At 40.7% G+C, this 16,890-nt stretch overlaps 1 protein-coding gene across 1 annotated transcript in view; it reads right to left on the bottom strand.

The window, feature by feature from the left end:
* Positions 1 to 585: 585 nt before the first annotated feature.
* LOC115991479 (protein DETOXIFICATION 40-like) overlaps positions 586 to 16,890 on the bottom strand; it is a 43,213-nt gene continuing 26,908 nt past the window's right edge. Inside the window, exon 7 of the mRNA XM_031115210.1 lies at positions 586 to 899. Coding sequence (XP_030971070.1) covers positions 834 to 899 — 66 coding nt within the window. The 3' untranslated portion in view covers positions 586 to 833. The remainder of the gene's footprint in view (positions 900 to 16,890) is intronic.

The following is a 16,890-nucleotide window of genomic DNA, read 5'->3' as shown; positions in this document are numbered from 1 at the left end:
ATAAAGTAAATAACAAAGTTTTTCTCCAAACTAGTTTGGAGAGAAACTTCTCATATGTCTTTTTTTGGTATAAATTTTGAAAATCTAACCATTGAATTTCATGTTCCTTATGTTCTTAACATGTATATTAAATTTCATTCAAATTGGATATTATTTATTATTCGATCAACAAACTTATTTTTTATACACAATTTTAGATCATAAAAATTTGAAATTTTAACATTTGTTTGATGAGATAGCAATTGATCTTTAATCTTCTTGAAATTTTACATGCATGAAGAATATAATAACAACATGCAATTTAACAGTTAGATTTTCAAATTTCACACTCAGTATAGAGAAATATGAGGAGTTTATAGAGTTTCTCTCCAAATTAGTTTAGAAAGAAATTTTGTTCTGAAGTAAACTATGAGTAGTTTGGAGAGAAACTTTGTTCTGAAGTAAACTATGAGCACCTGGACAACATCTGGGACAATAAAATCATCAATTTTATCGATTTGACTCATGATAAATTATTAGGATGAATTTCGACTAGTCCAGCAATAAAGGCTGGGAGAATATGTAGATCAATAAAGTTCAAAGCACACTGAGCAAATTAATGCCAAAAAGAATGCAAGATGGGCCACATTATTGGCTGATTCCCGGTAAAGCACACGGCAACTCAATTCCTTCTATGGTCCAAGAACTATGGGCAGGCTTGTTAACTAGGCAGAGAGATTTTTGGTAGCTGATCGATGGGTCAAATCCTGTCTATGATTGATTGTTGCAAGTCCATCTCCTACAACCCAGGCCCAAAATTTTGATACTTGTGAATCAATATGTCGGCAAGCTCATTAGCTCTTCGGCAGAGGCTCCTTTGTGTCGTCCCATTTTTCCAATCGTTTCTTAGCAATCTCCACCTGAAAATTTCAACTTCTCAGTGCTTGTTTACTAGTTACCACTAGTTAGTTTAGATAGATGGTGAGGGAGAAGGAGGTATGGTTTTGAATTATAGACATAATTGCATAAAACATTTCTAGAAGGATGTTATTATTAATGGGGTATCACTTGAACCTCAGTTACAAGTTGCAACTAGTTTGAAGTCGATGTGATACAAATTATTAACCATTTGTCTTTTTTTTTTTCCTTAAATATATGTAATATTTTTTGGGAGTCTAAAGGGTCAATTTATAATCATCTAATCAATTCAATGAAGGTCAGATGGGTTCCAGCGCAAAATAATTGATTGTACCTTACTGATCCAAACGGCACCCACTACCAATACCCTTGTTTTTGGGCCAGCTATTATTGTCTTTGATCATACTGATGGGTTGATGGAACATCTAAAAATTTAAAAATTTAAGATGCTCAATTTTTATTTTGAAAATAAGAGCTTGTGATTGTCATTCCATGATCAAATTCATTACGGTTATCTTTCTTTCTTTTTTCTTTCTTCTTTTTATTTTTTATGTGTGCCCCAAAATTTGAATTAGCATATAGAGGTACTGATTACTCAGTGTTCAAAAGCCATAAATGATAGTAAGCATTTCAATTTCAAGTAGTAAACTAAAGTTCAATTCCTCTTTATTCATTGTAGAACATACCTCCTTATTCCAGTCCGTGCGAAATGTTGCCCAAAGTAAAATGAAGGTCTGCATCACAGTTCATCCTATCATCCCTGTCCATATTCCCTGTTTCGTTCAGTCAAGCAATTTTATTCAGTGCATCATTTCTTTGGTCACATCTAAAAATGATATATATATATATATATATATTTATATTTTTCAGCTGACAAATAATGTGTATCAGTGCATGAAAATTAATAAAGGTGCATCATATTAATTTGGCACACTAGATTTATTATATAAGAAGGGTGCTTAATTGGTAAACCTTAGCGCCAAGGTCGAACTTAAAGCCGAGAACGCAACCCAAAGGTATTCCAACCACGTAGTAACATCCCACATTTACATATGCCACAAATGCTTGCCATCCACATCCAACAGCCACCCCTACAATTAAAACTTAAAAATGTCATTTAAAGTGAATCTAATTATAATAACGAGTTTAAAACGACTTTTAACATTAAACACTGCCATTGCCCTTTTGCATTAAAAGAAGCCCTGATGAAGATTAGTAGCTAGATTTGTATTTGGGGAGGAAAACAAAAAAAACGGCTACAATGTCAGTCTTTCTTTCAGGAAAATAATCCTCTCATTAGTGAGGCACCATAAAAAATAAAATAAACAAATAACATGTTTACAAGGCCCCTACTATAACTTGAACCTCTCTCCATTTAGTCGAAAATAGGTATTTAATTATCTGGATTAAACTTGTTGCACAGAAACTTGAATCAGTGACTTTAGTTGCTTGGTGTATGTAAAACGGTATAAAATAAAGGGTCGTGCTAACGAGTACACTTAGGTCGTTAGTTAAGAATTCAGTTAAAGAAAGTTTTTATGAGAAGAGAAAAAAAAGCAATTAATATTTTGACAGTTTTTTTTATTTCCCATAAAAGTGATGTCAAAACTTTCCTAAAATGAATTCTTAACCAATACCCTAAACCACCGCACGCCCTTGGTGTGATGGTCACTCTACAAGTATAAGTGTTTGTGGGGTGTTGGTGGCAAGGGCCGGTGTTCAAGTCTCTAGAAGGAAACTTCACACACATATACACTTAGATTAAATTAAAGTAAAATTCTATCTTATATAAAAAAATCAATACCCTAGAAACACTCATCAATATTTCCCTAAAATAAATAATGAGTAATAAACACCTCCCTGCCTAGTAATTAACTTTTCATAGGTGCAACAAAACTTATTGATACCAACACAATAAGCAATATGTGGTACCATGCACCGTACTAGGAACTTGGGGTAGTTTTATATATATATATATATATATATATATATATATATATAGAACATGTGGTAGTTTTGGTTGTGTACATGGAGTAGGTTTTTTGTTTTTAATTTTTGTTGATTTAAGGTTTTAACCTCATTTTTTATGTTTTAAGAATAATTATAAATTAATTAAATTAGGGGTAGTTCTAAAAGTTTAAAAAAAAGAAAAAAAAAAACACTTTTTGAATCCTCTTAATATGTAGAGATAACATTTATTTAATTTAATTATAAATTAATGCTTTCTACTCGTTGGTTTGGGAATCAAATTTTTTACCAAAATATGAAACATCTCTAAGATCCCATTAATCCATAAACTTTATTGTTTTTCTCATCCAATGAAACTAATTAATATTGTAAGTACACGATTCGTGGCGGACCGTAACGGTGTCGGGTTCGCACGCAAAAAGGCCCAAACAATATCATTTGTAGAGCGTGGGTTTGGAAGGCTAGGCCTTGGTCGACAGGCGGTGGGTTTTTCGTGGTGTTCATACAAGGTTAAGTTTTCCTTCACCCATGGAGTCTTTCTCCTGGAGGTGGGCTGGGAGGCTCTGGTTTTTGGCCATTTTTCCCAACCCCCTCCCTAGATTACTTATTTTTCCTTTTATACTAGCCTGCGTCCACTGTCCTTCGTCCACGTATAGGGTCAATATTTCCAAGACTGATACTTGTCCCATCAGTCTAATCCCAGAATTGTGGGGGATGATTGATAAGGCTGGAGAATACGGCTCTGCTAGATGCAGAGTCTTATCTGGGAAGGGTCATAAGGGTAACTTTCCCAAGATATTTTAGGTCTCTTTTCAAGTTTAGTCCAATTCCAATTTTACCCCTTTATTCCGGTAGGATTTTGGATCTGTCGAGGACTGAACTGTCCTCGGCTGTATTCCAAAACAGTTTTGTGCTCCGTGTTTATCGGGCTTGGGCCATAGCTCTCCTCGGCTTGGGCCTTCGGACTCTCCACGAGCAAATGGGCCTGGCCCATAGATTATTGGGCCCCACAATAGCCCCTCAAAACCCGGCTGTCCAACCTCTTGGTTGGAAAGGGGGGTTTTGGTGATGCCGAACCTCTTCCTACGGCCCAATCAATTTGGCCTATTAATAATGCTGGCGGCTCTTCATCTGTCCAAGAAATGCACCAGTCTATGAGACAGTTTTTTGTTTTCGTGCTTGATGCGCTCTTATCGTTTGGGTATCCAAAACGCGCTTTTAATGACCACTATTTACGAGACTACTTTAATTCGGCGGTTTGTTTTGATGGGGTGGAGAAACGGAACCGGCATGTTTGTGTTGGCAGATTCCTTTGGAGATCTGAACCTATTAAATGTCTCCCGCTCCACCCTCTGTATAAGAAGGAAGGGAAGAGGTTATTGTTTTTGTAAAGAATCGCTTTTCATCCTTCTGAGATTTGAAATACTTGGCCTTCCCTAGGGTTCATTTTACCCACTGGTTTATACATTAAATCGTGATACACTTTACCATAACAAATAATGAAGAAACCACACCCCTCCTCAAAGCGTCATGTTTTAGTAAAGCTAGAAATGGCTCGGTCAGGGCAAGGATGGCGGAGGCTTAAGATTCGTCTTACCTTCCTTTCAGCCAAAATCCGAAGCAGGGACTCGTCACGTCAAACTTTCGGCGTGACTGAGTCGAGAACACCTATCATCAGTACTAACCGCGCTCTCATGAGCATACCTAATATGGCTCCAGTGTGTTGGGAGTCAGGATCGAGGCAGGGACCAAGTGCCCCTGCTTCTTCCCCTCTTCCTTCACTGGTGCTATCCTCCGTCTCCCTTTCTTAGTCTTCCCAGCACCAGATCCATCCTGGTGCTTTCACTTCTCCCTCTTTTGCTCCTTTTTCTTTCTTTTCATCTCTTCTCTCTTCTTCTCCTCCTTCTTTACTCATGTCCTCCATCTTCTTCATTCATCTCCTCCATCTTCTTCATTGATTTCTTCCTTACTATTTCCTTCTCCTTCATTTTTTCCCAAAGAAGGTTCTTATCGTAATATGAGCAGTATTGAGGCAGAGATTGGAGAGACTTTGAAGACGAGTTTAAAAGACGCCTGACAGTTTACTTATCTGTACTACGGATGTAATTGTTGCTTAGGCAGTTCACATTTTGTATAGGCTCGTTTGAGCCCCTCTTTGTACGTTGTAATAATTTTTCGTATTAATAAAAATTGTTGTTATTTTATTTCGCATGTTTTGTCTCGATGCCCTTTTTTTTTTAATTTACAAACGCTGCTCGGCACCATAATATAGCATCTAAATCAATGACGACTAAGACCAAAATACTTGATAATAAAAAGATGTCGCCATAACTTTAATAGAAATGCTTGGCACAATAAGGCCGACCAGTGAAAAGTAATACTTACCCCATGCTAGCCGAGGAGAAAAACGAAGGTTTGATGCCGTGTGAGGAATAACCATTTGAAGATATATCACCCACCAAATGAACAGCCTTCTTATACGACTAAATGCTGGGGCGTTCCACCACCTTCCTTACACCTTTATTGGCCTTAACCTTTTATGGTGTTTAAGCCGTGGATGAAGTGACCTGACATTTTTATCAAGTAACCCATCTTACGAAATTCAAACCTTTTCTTATCCAAGTATTTGGTTTCCCCATTGGCTTGGGTCCGAGGACCATACAAGGCCTTGGTTCTGTCCAAGACTTGTAATAATTATAATTTTTTGTACTTGGTTTCCCCATAGGCTTGGGTCCGAGGACCATGCAAGGCCTTGGTTCTGTCCAAAACTTGTAATAATTATAATTTTTTGCACTTGGTTTCCCCATAGGCTTGGGTTCGAGGACCATGCAAGGCCTTGGTTCTGTCCAAAACTTGTAATTTTTTATGTACTTGGTTTCCCCATAGGCTTGGGTCTGAGGACCATACAAGGCCTTGGTTCTGTCCCTGGGCTCCTACGCTGAACGGGCCTAGGCCGCGAATTTACTGGGCCTGCAAATTAGGAGGTATTTCCGTAGTCTTTGATCACGCGGTACTTTTTGGCGTCCCAGTGTTCGAGGTGCGCCTTCAGTGTTCGAGGTGCGCCTTCTCGAGACTCCTTTAGCCTCAGGGTTGCAGACGACGTTGGAAATCGAGCCAGAGACATTTTGTCTGTAGCGTTCCTTGGGACGCTGCGTGAATTAAATGCCACCGGTCTACTTCTGGGCATAAATAGGATAGGGGGTCACTTCACTTGCACATGAACTCTCCTGTTCCCTTCAGAACCATACTTCTTCCATATCCGTGATCTCTCTTTCTAGTGCCACTGCCTCAAAACAAGATGCTTGAGGCGTGGATGGGGATGAAAGGTCTCCGCACGCTTCAGAGGCACCGAATCCTCAAGGTGATATGGTATGGACAAGGATGGCACAGATTCAGGAGAATATTCCAGTTCGACAGAGGGGAAAGGGTGTTTCTCCCTCTTTTAGTCAAAATCCGAAGCAGGTTCTGGTTATGCCAGATTTTTGGTATGACAGAAGAAGGAATTTCCGCCATCAGCGCCGTCTGCCTTGTAGCAGGCAAATTTTTGCGGGGGCTCCCCAACTTCCGGCTCCCTGCACCTTTTCCGTAGATGGTGTTAGCCTGAGGTCAGGTTCCCTGCACCTCTTCTTCACCGGTGCAGGCCCCAAGTTGGGTTCTTTTGCTGCCTGAGTTATAGGCGTGCAAAAGCATTGAGGAGGAATAAGGTCTCGAGGCAGTAGCCAACTTCTCCTCTGTGCTTCCTCCTCGGCTTTATCTTCACTCTCTTGTATTTTTCGTTACTTACGTAGTTAACTTCAATGTAAGCTTTGTTTCAGCTTTTCATTGTACACTGTACTGTTCCTTTGTCTTAATAAAATATGTGTCTATTTCTTTATACATATCTTTCTTCTCCGTAACAACTACTTTATGCATGAATATTAAATATAAGCTTGCCCTTAATGATATTCCAGGCAGAAAAATGCCTTAACACAGATTCCTACTAGTTTAAGCTTACAAATATTATCAAGCATAACAAGGTTAATCCTCAATAAATTAAACTCTTGGAACTAACCGGGATAACCGCTGAGTGCTGCGCGATGCATGCTAGAGCGATGTCTGAGAACGATAAACTCTAAATAATTCGTCCGAGAGGGTAGCCGAGTAGCGGGGGACTTTGGTTGTGCTTTTGGGTAATATGTTGCGCCGTATCGCATCAACCCCTTTGATACTGGGGATCCGAGGGTAGACTGAGGAATCCGCGCAATCAAGGTATTAACCCATCTGTTGACACGGAGTTCTCTTCGGATGGATTTCGAGGTTTATGGGCCATAGTTTTTTTTTCAAATAGTTGGTTCCTCATCCAAGTAGTTGGTTTCCCCATAGGCTTGAGTCCGAGGACTATGCAATGCCCTGGTTCTGTCCAAAACCTAGTTTTCCACATCCAGGTAGTTGGTTTCCCTAGAGGCTTGAGTCCGAGGACTATGCAATGCCCTGGTTCTGTCCAAAACCTAGTTTTCCACATCCAGGTAGTTAGTTTCCCCAGAGGCTTGAGTCCGTGGACCATGCAATGCCTTGGTTCTGTCCAAAACCTAGTTTTCCACATCCAGGTAGTTGGTTTCCCCAGAGGCTTGAGTCCGTGGACAATGCAATGCCTTGGTTCTGTCCAAAACCTAGTTTTCCACATCCAGGTAGTTGGTTTCCCCAAGGCTGAGTCCGAGACTATGCAATGCCTTGGTTCTGTCCAAAACCTAGTTTTCCCCATCCAGTAGTTGGTTTTTCCAGGTAGTTGGTCCCCGAGGCTTGAGTCCGAGGACTATGCAATGCCTTGGTTCTGTCCAAAACCTAGTTTTCCACAATTCCAGGTTAGTTTTTTGGGGGTTCCCCATAGGCTTGAGTCCGAGGACTAGCAATGCCTTGGTTTCTGTCCAAAACCTAGTTTTCCACATCCAGGTAGTTGGTTTCCCCATAGGCTTGAGTCCGTGGACTATGCAATGCCTTGGTTCTGTCCAAAACCTAGTTTTCCACATCCAGGTAGTTGGTTTCCACATAGGCTTGAGTCCGAGGACTATGCAATGCCTTGGTTCTGTCCAAAACCTAGTTTTCCACATCCAGGTAGTTGGTTTCCCCATAGGCTTGAGTCCAAGGACTATGCAATGCCTTGGTTCTGTCCAAAACCTAGTTTTCTCTTTGTGTGGGATCTTGGCTTTAGGGGAGTTATCTCCTCAGCCAAGCCCCTAGAGTTTATCCATACGATTAACGCTACCAAGTGCCTAGTTTGCTCTTTACGGGGGACTTTGGCTTTAAGGGAGTTAGCTCCTCAACCAAACCCCTAGTCAAGAAACGTGGTCCTTAGCAGAACTTTATACTAGAACTCTATAACCAACGGTTAGAAATAACGAAGAAACTCTATCGACCCACTTCCTATACCAACACACAAGCCTTTCCCACAGACGGCGCCAATTGTAAGGACACGATTCGTGGCGGACCGTAACGGTGTCGGGTTCGCACGCAAAAAGGCCCAAACAATATCATTTGTAGAGCGTGGGTTTGGAAGGCTAGGCCTTGGTCGACAGGCAGTGGGTTTTTCGTGGTGTTCATACAAGGTTAAGTTTTCCTTCACCCATGGAGTCTTTCTCCTGGAGGTGGGCTGGGAGGCTCTGGTTTTTGGCCATTTTTCCCAACCCCCTCCCTAGATTACTTATTTTTCCTTTTATACTAGCCTGCGTCCACTGTCCTTCGTCCACGTATAGGGTCAACATTTCCAAGACTGATACTTGTCCCATCAGTCTAATCCCAGAATTGTGGGGGATGATTGATAAGGCTGGAGAATACGGCTCTGCTAGATGCAGAGTCTTATCTGGGAAGGGTCATAAGGGTAACTTTCCCAAGATATTTTAGGTCTCTTTTCAAGTTTAGTCCAATTCCAATTTTACCCCTTTATTCCGGTAGGATTTTGGATCTGCCGAGGACTGAACTGTCCTCAGCTGTATTCCAAAACAGTTTTGTGCTCCGTGTTTATCGGGCTTGGGCCATAGCTCTCCTCGGCTTGGGCCTTCGGACTCTCCACGAGCAAATGGGCCTGGCCCATAGATTATTGGGCCCCACAAATATCAAGATAAATATTAAATTACCTATTATTTATGTTATTAACAAAAAACACCAAGAATATGTATATAAAAATTGCATAAAAGATGCTCAATAGCCAATATTCATTGATAATATGACTAAAACTGTGGTTTATTTTTAATTATTAATGTATGATATAAAATCAAACCAACTGGAAGAAAACACAGATTGCACACCAAATTTGTGCTTTTGAAATCACTCCGTTTGACTTTGATCGTTTATATGTGCCTAATAAATATTAAATAAAAAATAATTTGGCTGTTCTCTACTTCTCGTCTCCATTCCTCTCCCATACAATCAAATCCATTATCCATATATATATATATATATATATTTTTTCTTGTCTTCTTTTTCTCTTAGACAGATTCTTGGTTCCTTCTCATATGTCGTTTTTTCCCTGTCGGAATTGGATTCCAAAAGCTAGAACCCATCATTGTAATCTGCAAGAGTATTTCTAGTAGTTCACTCAAAATTTCAATCAAATTTCGTTAAAAAAATTGTTTTTCTAGTCTTCATTTTTTAAATACATTCTTCAACAACCTTTCTTATTCTCTCTATTTCAAGTCCTTGTTTATTCCCTTTTTCTTCTCTCTAAGAACCTTTCGTTTTCGTCTCTTTAGATTTTTTTTTTTTTTTTTTTAAAATATCTCTTACCTATACAGATTGCCAGATTGGTTCATTTGGCTCTTTGTCATTATTGATATTTCTTTCTTTTTTAACCCTGCTCACACTTTCTTGCTATTCAGCTTTAATTTGGAGTTGGACAGTGGACACCCATCAAAGGCCACTTGGTCAAATTGAGCTCAGGCTTTCTATTTTTTCTGTGGGGTTTAAAAAGAAAGGAGAAAAGCTAGCTTTGGAGTTAAGACACCCATCAAAGGCCACTTGTTCATATTGAGCTCAGGCTTTCTATTTTTTCTGTGGGGTTGTGAGAAAAAGAAAGGAGAAAAGAAAGAGAATAAGAACAATTGTGTGAAAAATATCGAATATAGTTTGGAGATGCCATGACAGTCTCTGTAGCGATTACAAATTTTTCTAGCCATAGGTTTATAAACTTATTGGAGCTTATTTTTTAACTCACTTTATTGGAAGAGTAATGTAGGGACACGATTATTCACGACCCAAGAATGACGTTGGACTCGTATGTAAAGGGCCCGAACAACATAATTTGTAGAGTGTGGGTTTGAAAGGCTAGACCTTGGTCACTGGACAGCGGTCTAGTCGTGGTTTTTATGGAAACTCATATGAGGATGGACTTGGCATGACTGACAAAACCTTTCCTCAATGCAACCTCTGGGGTTTTTGTCCTTGGACCCCGTCCAAGGAGCTTTGTTCTTCTCATTCTTCCTTTTTTAGGACTTCACACCCTGAGGGATCCCCTTTCCCCTTGGTTCTTCTTCCCTTTTATACTAGTAGTTACTTCCCTTTCAATGTCCACGTGTAAGTTTTACCTTCTGGGATGGAGACTTGTCCTATCAACCCATACCTAAAGTGGTTGGGAGTAGACGTAAAAGTTGAATAGCATGGTGAAGAGCATGGGCCTGTCAGACGCAGAGTTCTTTATTACAGTATTGGTAGCTTTTTCACTTGTCTTGTCCCTGCATTAAACTCATCCTTCTTCTTTAGGTGTCTTGTGGGATGCTGAGCGTGAGATCGTCCTCGGCCACACCCTTGGGCCTTTTTGGGGCTTTCATTATGCGTCATTGGCAATAGGTCTCCTCGGCCTGGGTCTTGGGCCCTAATATAAAGTGGGCCGGGACCACAAATTCCCCTGCCCCACAATAACCCCTCAAAATCCTACTGCCCGATCTCGTGGTTGGGGAGGAGGGTTTTGGTGATGCTAGGCCCAAACCATGGCTTGCCCAGCTCTGCCCTTCATTAATGTCGGGGTTTCTCCATTTGCATGGGAGGCGTGCCGAATTATGAGACATCCCCCTAGATTTACTCAAGCGGCGTCCTTGACATTTTAGTGCTTGAGGCGCGCCATTCATATGTCCCCTTCACGAGGCTACCCAAACTTTATGGTTGCAGACGGTGCTGGGAGTTGAGCAAAAACCGTCTCGTCTGTAGCATTTCTTGGGAATCTGCGTGGATTAAATGTTTCCAACTTGCCTTCTATATAAGAAGCAGGATAGGAGGTTACTCCCCTCACGTACAAAATCCTTTGGCCCCTTCAAATTCTCAACCCTTCAGCTATGCTTCTAGTCTTCGTCTCCAGTGCAATCAAACCTTAGAGTAGTATGTTCGAGGCACGAGTGGGGGTGAAGGAACCACACCTACTCCAGAGGCACTGGATCTCTCCGAGTCTCAGGATGGCACGGTCAAGGTAGGGGAGACAGAGACTCAAGACAATTCTCTGTTTTTACAAGGTGGGAGCGATTTCTCCACCTTTTTCAGTCAAAATCCGAAGCAGGTACTGGTCGCGTCAGATTTTTGGTGCGACAGCAGTGGGATTTCCCTTCATCAGCACTAGCTGCTCTATCGCGAGCGCGGCTAATATAGAGGCTCATTAACTTCCTGCGTGGCCACCTACAAATACCCCGCTCCCTGCACCTTTTCTTCAAAGGTGTTAATCCTGCGTCAAGTTCTTTTGCTGCCTAAGTTACGGGCATGTAAAAGTATTGAAAAATGGTTTCCTTAGACAACATTTTAGAACTGCTGCATCTCTCTTCTCAGCACCTCTCTCCTTTGTATCTTTTCTTTTTGTTTATGTGGTTAGCCTTTAGTATAGGCTTACTTAAGCTCCTTCATTGTACATTGTACGTTGTACTATTTCTGTCTTAATAAAAGATAATTCTGTTTCCTGCTAAATATTTTTCTTTTCTGCAGTACTTACTTTGTGAATGGATGCATTTCGCGTGTATTTCTCGGGATAACAACTGAGTGCTCTGTAACGTGCGTGAGGTCGTCATCCGAGGATGAGAAACCCAAAATAAACCATCCAAGAGGGTTGCCGAGTTGTGGGGAACTTTGGCCGTATTTTTGATAACACCTAGTCTCTGATCCGAGGACTGAGGTACGGTTGTACCTGGCCCCAACACCTTCGCATTAGCTCCCTTGGTATTGAAGATCCTAGGATAGACCGGGACTTCCATTCGGTCTAGGGATTAACCCAATTATCAATGGGTAATCCTTCCATGGGACAGAGCCCGCAGGCCATACAACGTCCGGGCGGTGTCCAAAACTTGGTATTTTCCTTCAAAGTAGTTGGTTTCCCCATAAGCTTGAGTCCGAGGGCCATATAAGGCCTTGGTTCTGTCCAAAACTTGTAGTTTTTCTTTTAAGTAGTTGGTTTCCCTATAGGCTTGAGTCCGAGGACCATACAAGGCCTTGGTTCTGTCCAAAACTTGTATTTTTTCTTTTAAGTAGTTGGTTTCCCCATAGGCTTGAGTCCGAGGACCAGACAAGACCTTGGTTCTGTCCAAAACTTGCATTTTTTCTTTTAAGTAGTTGGTCTTCCCCATAGGCTTGAGTCCGAGGACCATACAAGGCCTTGGTTCTGTCCAAAACTTGTATTTTTTCTTTTAAGTAGTTGGTTTCCCCATAAGCTTGAGTCCGAGGACCATACAAGACCTTGGTTCTGTCCAAAACTTGTATTTTTTCTTTTAAGTAGTTGGTTTCCCCCATAGGCTTGAGTCCGAGGACCATACAAGGCCTTGGTTTTGTCCAAAACTTGTAGTTTTTCTTTTAAGTAGTTGGTTTCCCCATAGGCTTGAGTCCGAGGACCATACAAGGCCTTGGTTCTGTCCAAAACTTGTATTTTTTCTTTTAAGTAGTTGGTTTCCCCATAGGCTTGAGTCCGAGGACCATACAAGGCCTTGGTTCTGTCCAAAACTTGTATTTTTTCTTTTAAGTAGTTGGTTTTCCCCATAGGCTTGAGTCCGAGGACCATACAAGGCCTTGGTTTTGTCTAAAACTTGTAATTTTTCTTTTAAGTAGTTGGTTTCCCCATAGGCTTGAGTCTGAGGACCATACAAGGCCTTGATTCTGTCCAAAACTTGTATTTTCTCTTTTAAGTAGTTGGTTTCCCCATAGGCTTGAGTCTGAGGATCACACAAGGCCTTAGTTCTGTCCAAAACTTGTAGTTTTTATTTTAAGTAGTTGGTTTCCCCATAGGCTTGAGTTCGAGGACCATACAAGGCCTTGGTTTTGTCTAAAACTTGTAATTTTTCTTTTAAGTAGTTGTTTTCCCCATAGGCTTGAGTCTGAGGACTACACAAGGCCTTCGTTCTATCCAAAACTTGTAATTATTATTTTAAGTAGTTGGTTTCCCCATAGGCTTGAGTCCGAGGACCATACAAGGCCTTGGTTTTGTCCAAAACTTGTAGTTTTTCTTTTAAGTAGTTGGTTTCCCCATAGGCTTGAGTCCGAGGACCATACAAGACCTTGGTTTTGTCTAAAACTTGTAATTTTTCTTTTAAGTAGTTGGTTTCCCCATAGGCTAGAGTTTGAGGACCATACAAGGCCTTGGTTTTGTCCAAAACTTGTATTTTTTCTTTTAAGTAGTTGGTTTTTCCATAGGTTTGAGTCCGAGGACCATACAAGGCCTTCGTTCTGTCCAAAACTTGTATTTTTTCTTTTAAGTAGTTGGTTTTCCCATAGGCTTGAGTCCGAGGACCATACAAGGCCTTGGTTCTGTCCAAAACTTGTATTTTTTCTTTTAAGTAGTTGATTTCCCCATAGGCTTGAGTCCGAGGACCATACAAGGCCTTGGTTCTGTCCAAAACTTGTATTTTTTCTTTTAAGTAGTTGGTTTCCCCATAGGCTTAAGTTCGAGGACCATACAAGACCTTGGTTCTGTCTAAAACTTGTAATTTTTCTTTTAAATTGTTGGTTTCCCCATAGGCTTGAGTCCAAGGACCATACAAGGCCTTGGTTCTGTCCAAAACTTGTATTTTTTCTTTTAAGTAGTTGGTTTCCCCATAGGCTTGAGTCCGAGGACCATACAAGGCCTTGGTTCTGTCCAAAACTTGTATTTTTTCTTTTAAGTAGTTGGTTTCCCCATAGGCTTGAGTCCGAGGACCATACAAGGCCTTGGTTCTATCTAAAACTTGTAGTTTTTCTTTTAAGTAGTTGGTTTCCCCATAGGCTTGAGTCCGAGGACCATACAAGGCCTTGGTTCTGTCCAAAACTTGTATTTTTTCTTTTAAGTAGTTGGTTTTCCCCATAGGCTTGAGTCCGAGGACCATACAAGGCCTTGGTTTTGTCTAAAACTTGTAATTTTTCTTTTAAGTAGTTGGTTTCCCCATAGGCTTGAGTCTGAGGACCATACAAGGCCTTGGTTCTGTCCAAAACTTATATTTTTTCTTTTAAGTAGTTGGTTTCCCAATAGGCTTGAGTTCGAGGACCAAACAAGGCCTTGGTTTTGTCTAAAACTTGTAATTTTTCTTTTAAGTAGTTGTTTTCCCCATAGGCTTGAGTCTGAGGACTACACAAGGCCTTCGTTCTATCCAAAACTTGTAATTATTATTTTAAGTAGTTGGTTTCCCCATAGGCTTGAGTCCGAGGACCATACAAGGCCTTGGTTTTGTCCAAAACTTGTAGTTTTTCTTTTAATTAGTTGGTTTCCCCATAGGCTTGAGTCCGAGGACCATACAAGACCTTGGTTTTGTCTAAAACTTGTAATTTTTCTTTTAAGTAGTTGGTTTCCCCATAGGCTTGAGTTTGAGGACCATACAAGGCCTTGGTTTTGTCCAAAACTTGTATTTTTTCTTTTAAGTAGTTGGTTTTTCCATAGGTTTGAGTCCGAGGACCATACAAGGCCTTCGTTCTGTCCAAAACTTGTATTTTTTCTTTTAAGTAGTTGGTTTTCCCATAGGCTTGAGTCCGAAGACCATACAAGGCCTTGGTTCTGTCCAAAACTTGTATTTTTTCTTTTAAGTAGTTGGTTTCCCCATAGGCTTGTGTCCGAGGACCATACAAGGCCTTGGTTCTGTCCAAAACTTATATTTTTTCTTTTAAGTAGTTGGTTTCCCCATAGGCTTGAGTCCGAGGACCATACAAGACCTTGGTTCTGTCTAAAACTTGTAATTTTTCTTTTAAATTGTTGGTTTCCCCATAGGCTTGAGTCCGAGGACCATACAAGGCCTTGGTTCTGTCCAAAACTTGTATTTTTTCTTTTAAGTAGTTGGTTTCCCCATAGGCTTGAGTCCGAGGACCATACATGACCTTGGTTCTGTCTAAAACTTGTAATTTTTCTTTTAAGTAGTTGGTTTCCCCATAGGCTTGAGTCCGAGGATCATACAAGGCCTTGGTTCTGTCCAGAACTTGTATTTTTTCTTTTAAGTAGTTGGTTTCCCCATAGGCTTGAGTCCGAGGACCATACAAGGCCTTGGTTCTGTCCAAAACTTGTATTTTTTCTTTTAAGTAGTTGGTTTCCCTATAGGCTTGAGTCCGAGGACCATACAAGGCCTTGGTTCTGTCCAAAACTTATATTTTTTCTTTTAAGTAGTTGGTTTCCCCATAGGCTTGAGTCTGAGCACCACACAAGGCCTTAGTTCTGTCCAAAACTTGTAATTTTTATTTTAAGTAGTTGGTTTCCCCATAAGCTTGAGTCCGAGGACCATACAAGGTCTTGGTTCTGTCCAAAACTTGTAGTTTTTCTTTTATATCGTTTTTTTTTTTTTTTTTTAGTTTTCGAAGATTATCCCTTCGACCAAGGTGGGGGGCGTTAGCTTGATGTTGGGAGCCCCTAGAGCTGCCCGTGCCATTGACACTGCGAGGCGTAGCCCCTAGCGGAAATTTATGTCGGGACAACAACAGCGTGTTGCTGGAAATAGAGGAGCTTTCGCAGACCCCTGTTTGACAGAGGCTTGGCTCCGCCACCACCTGTGCCAACGCTCAAGCCTCCCCACAGACGGCGCCAATTGTAGGGACACGATTATTCACGACCTAAGAATGACGTTGGGCTCGTATGTAAAGGGCCCGAACAACATAATTTGTAGAGTGTGGGTTTGAAAGACTGGACCTTGGTCACTGGACAGCGATCTAGTCGTGGTTTTTATGGAAACTCATATGAGGATGGACTTGGCATGACTGACAAAACCTTTCCTCAATGCAACCTCTGGGGTTTTTGTCCTCGAACCCCGTCCGAGGAGCTTAGTGTTCTTCTCATTCTTCATTTTTTAGGACTTCACAGCCTAAGGGATCCCCTTTCTCCTTGGTTCTTCTTCCCTTTTATACTAGTAGTTACTTCCCTTTCAATGTCCACGTGTAAGTTTTACCTTCTGGGATGGAGACTTGTCCTATCAGTCCATACCTAAAGTGGTTGGGAGTAGACGTAAAAGTTGAATAGTATGGTGAAGAGCATGGGTCTGTCAGACGCAGAGTTCTTTATTACAGTATTGGCAGCTTTTTCACTTGTCTTGTCCCTGCATTAAACTCGTCCTTCTTCTTTAGGTGTCTTGTGGGATGCTGAGCGTGAGATCGTCCTCGGCCACACCCTTAGGCCTTTCTGGGGCTTTCATTATGCGTCCTCGGAAATAGGTCTCCTCGGCCTGGGTCTTGGGCCCTAATACAAAGTGGGCCGGGACCACAAATTCCCCGGCCCCACAAGTAATTATATAATATTGCGGGTGTTCAAATGATGTCATATTTCCTTCTCACACGACATGACTGTACCAAACAGTTAAAAAAAAAATTTCTTTTTATACTTGTTGAAATAATATATATGCATAATTTTTTTTTATACATGTGTTATCGTTATATATAAAATATCAATACCATAATACATTCTTAGAAAATTAATACAACATATATAGAGACTATGGTAAGCAATATAATATATATAATATTCTTAAATCTTTTTTCAAAGTAATGGGAAAAATATATTATGATACAATCTTTAAATTTGAATATGATGTTTTATGACAATGTTAGAGATATTAGATTTATGTATATTGGCCTAAAAGACAGAATTAT

Source organism: Quercus lobata, chromosome 5 (genome assembly GCF_001633185.2).
Source record: "Quercus lobata isolate SW786 chromosome 5, ValleyOak3.0 Primary Assembly, whole genome shotgun sequence".
Classification (NCBI taxonomy): Eukaryota; Viridiplantae; Streptophyta; class Magnoliopsida; order Fagales; family Fagaceae; genus Quercus; species Quercus lobata.
This window is presented reverse-complemented; position numbering and strand designations above follow the sequence as displayed.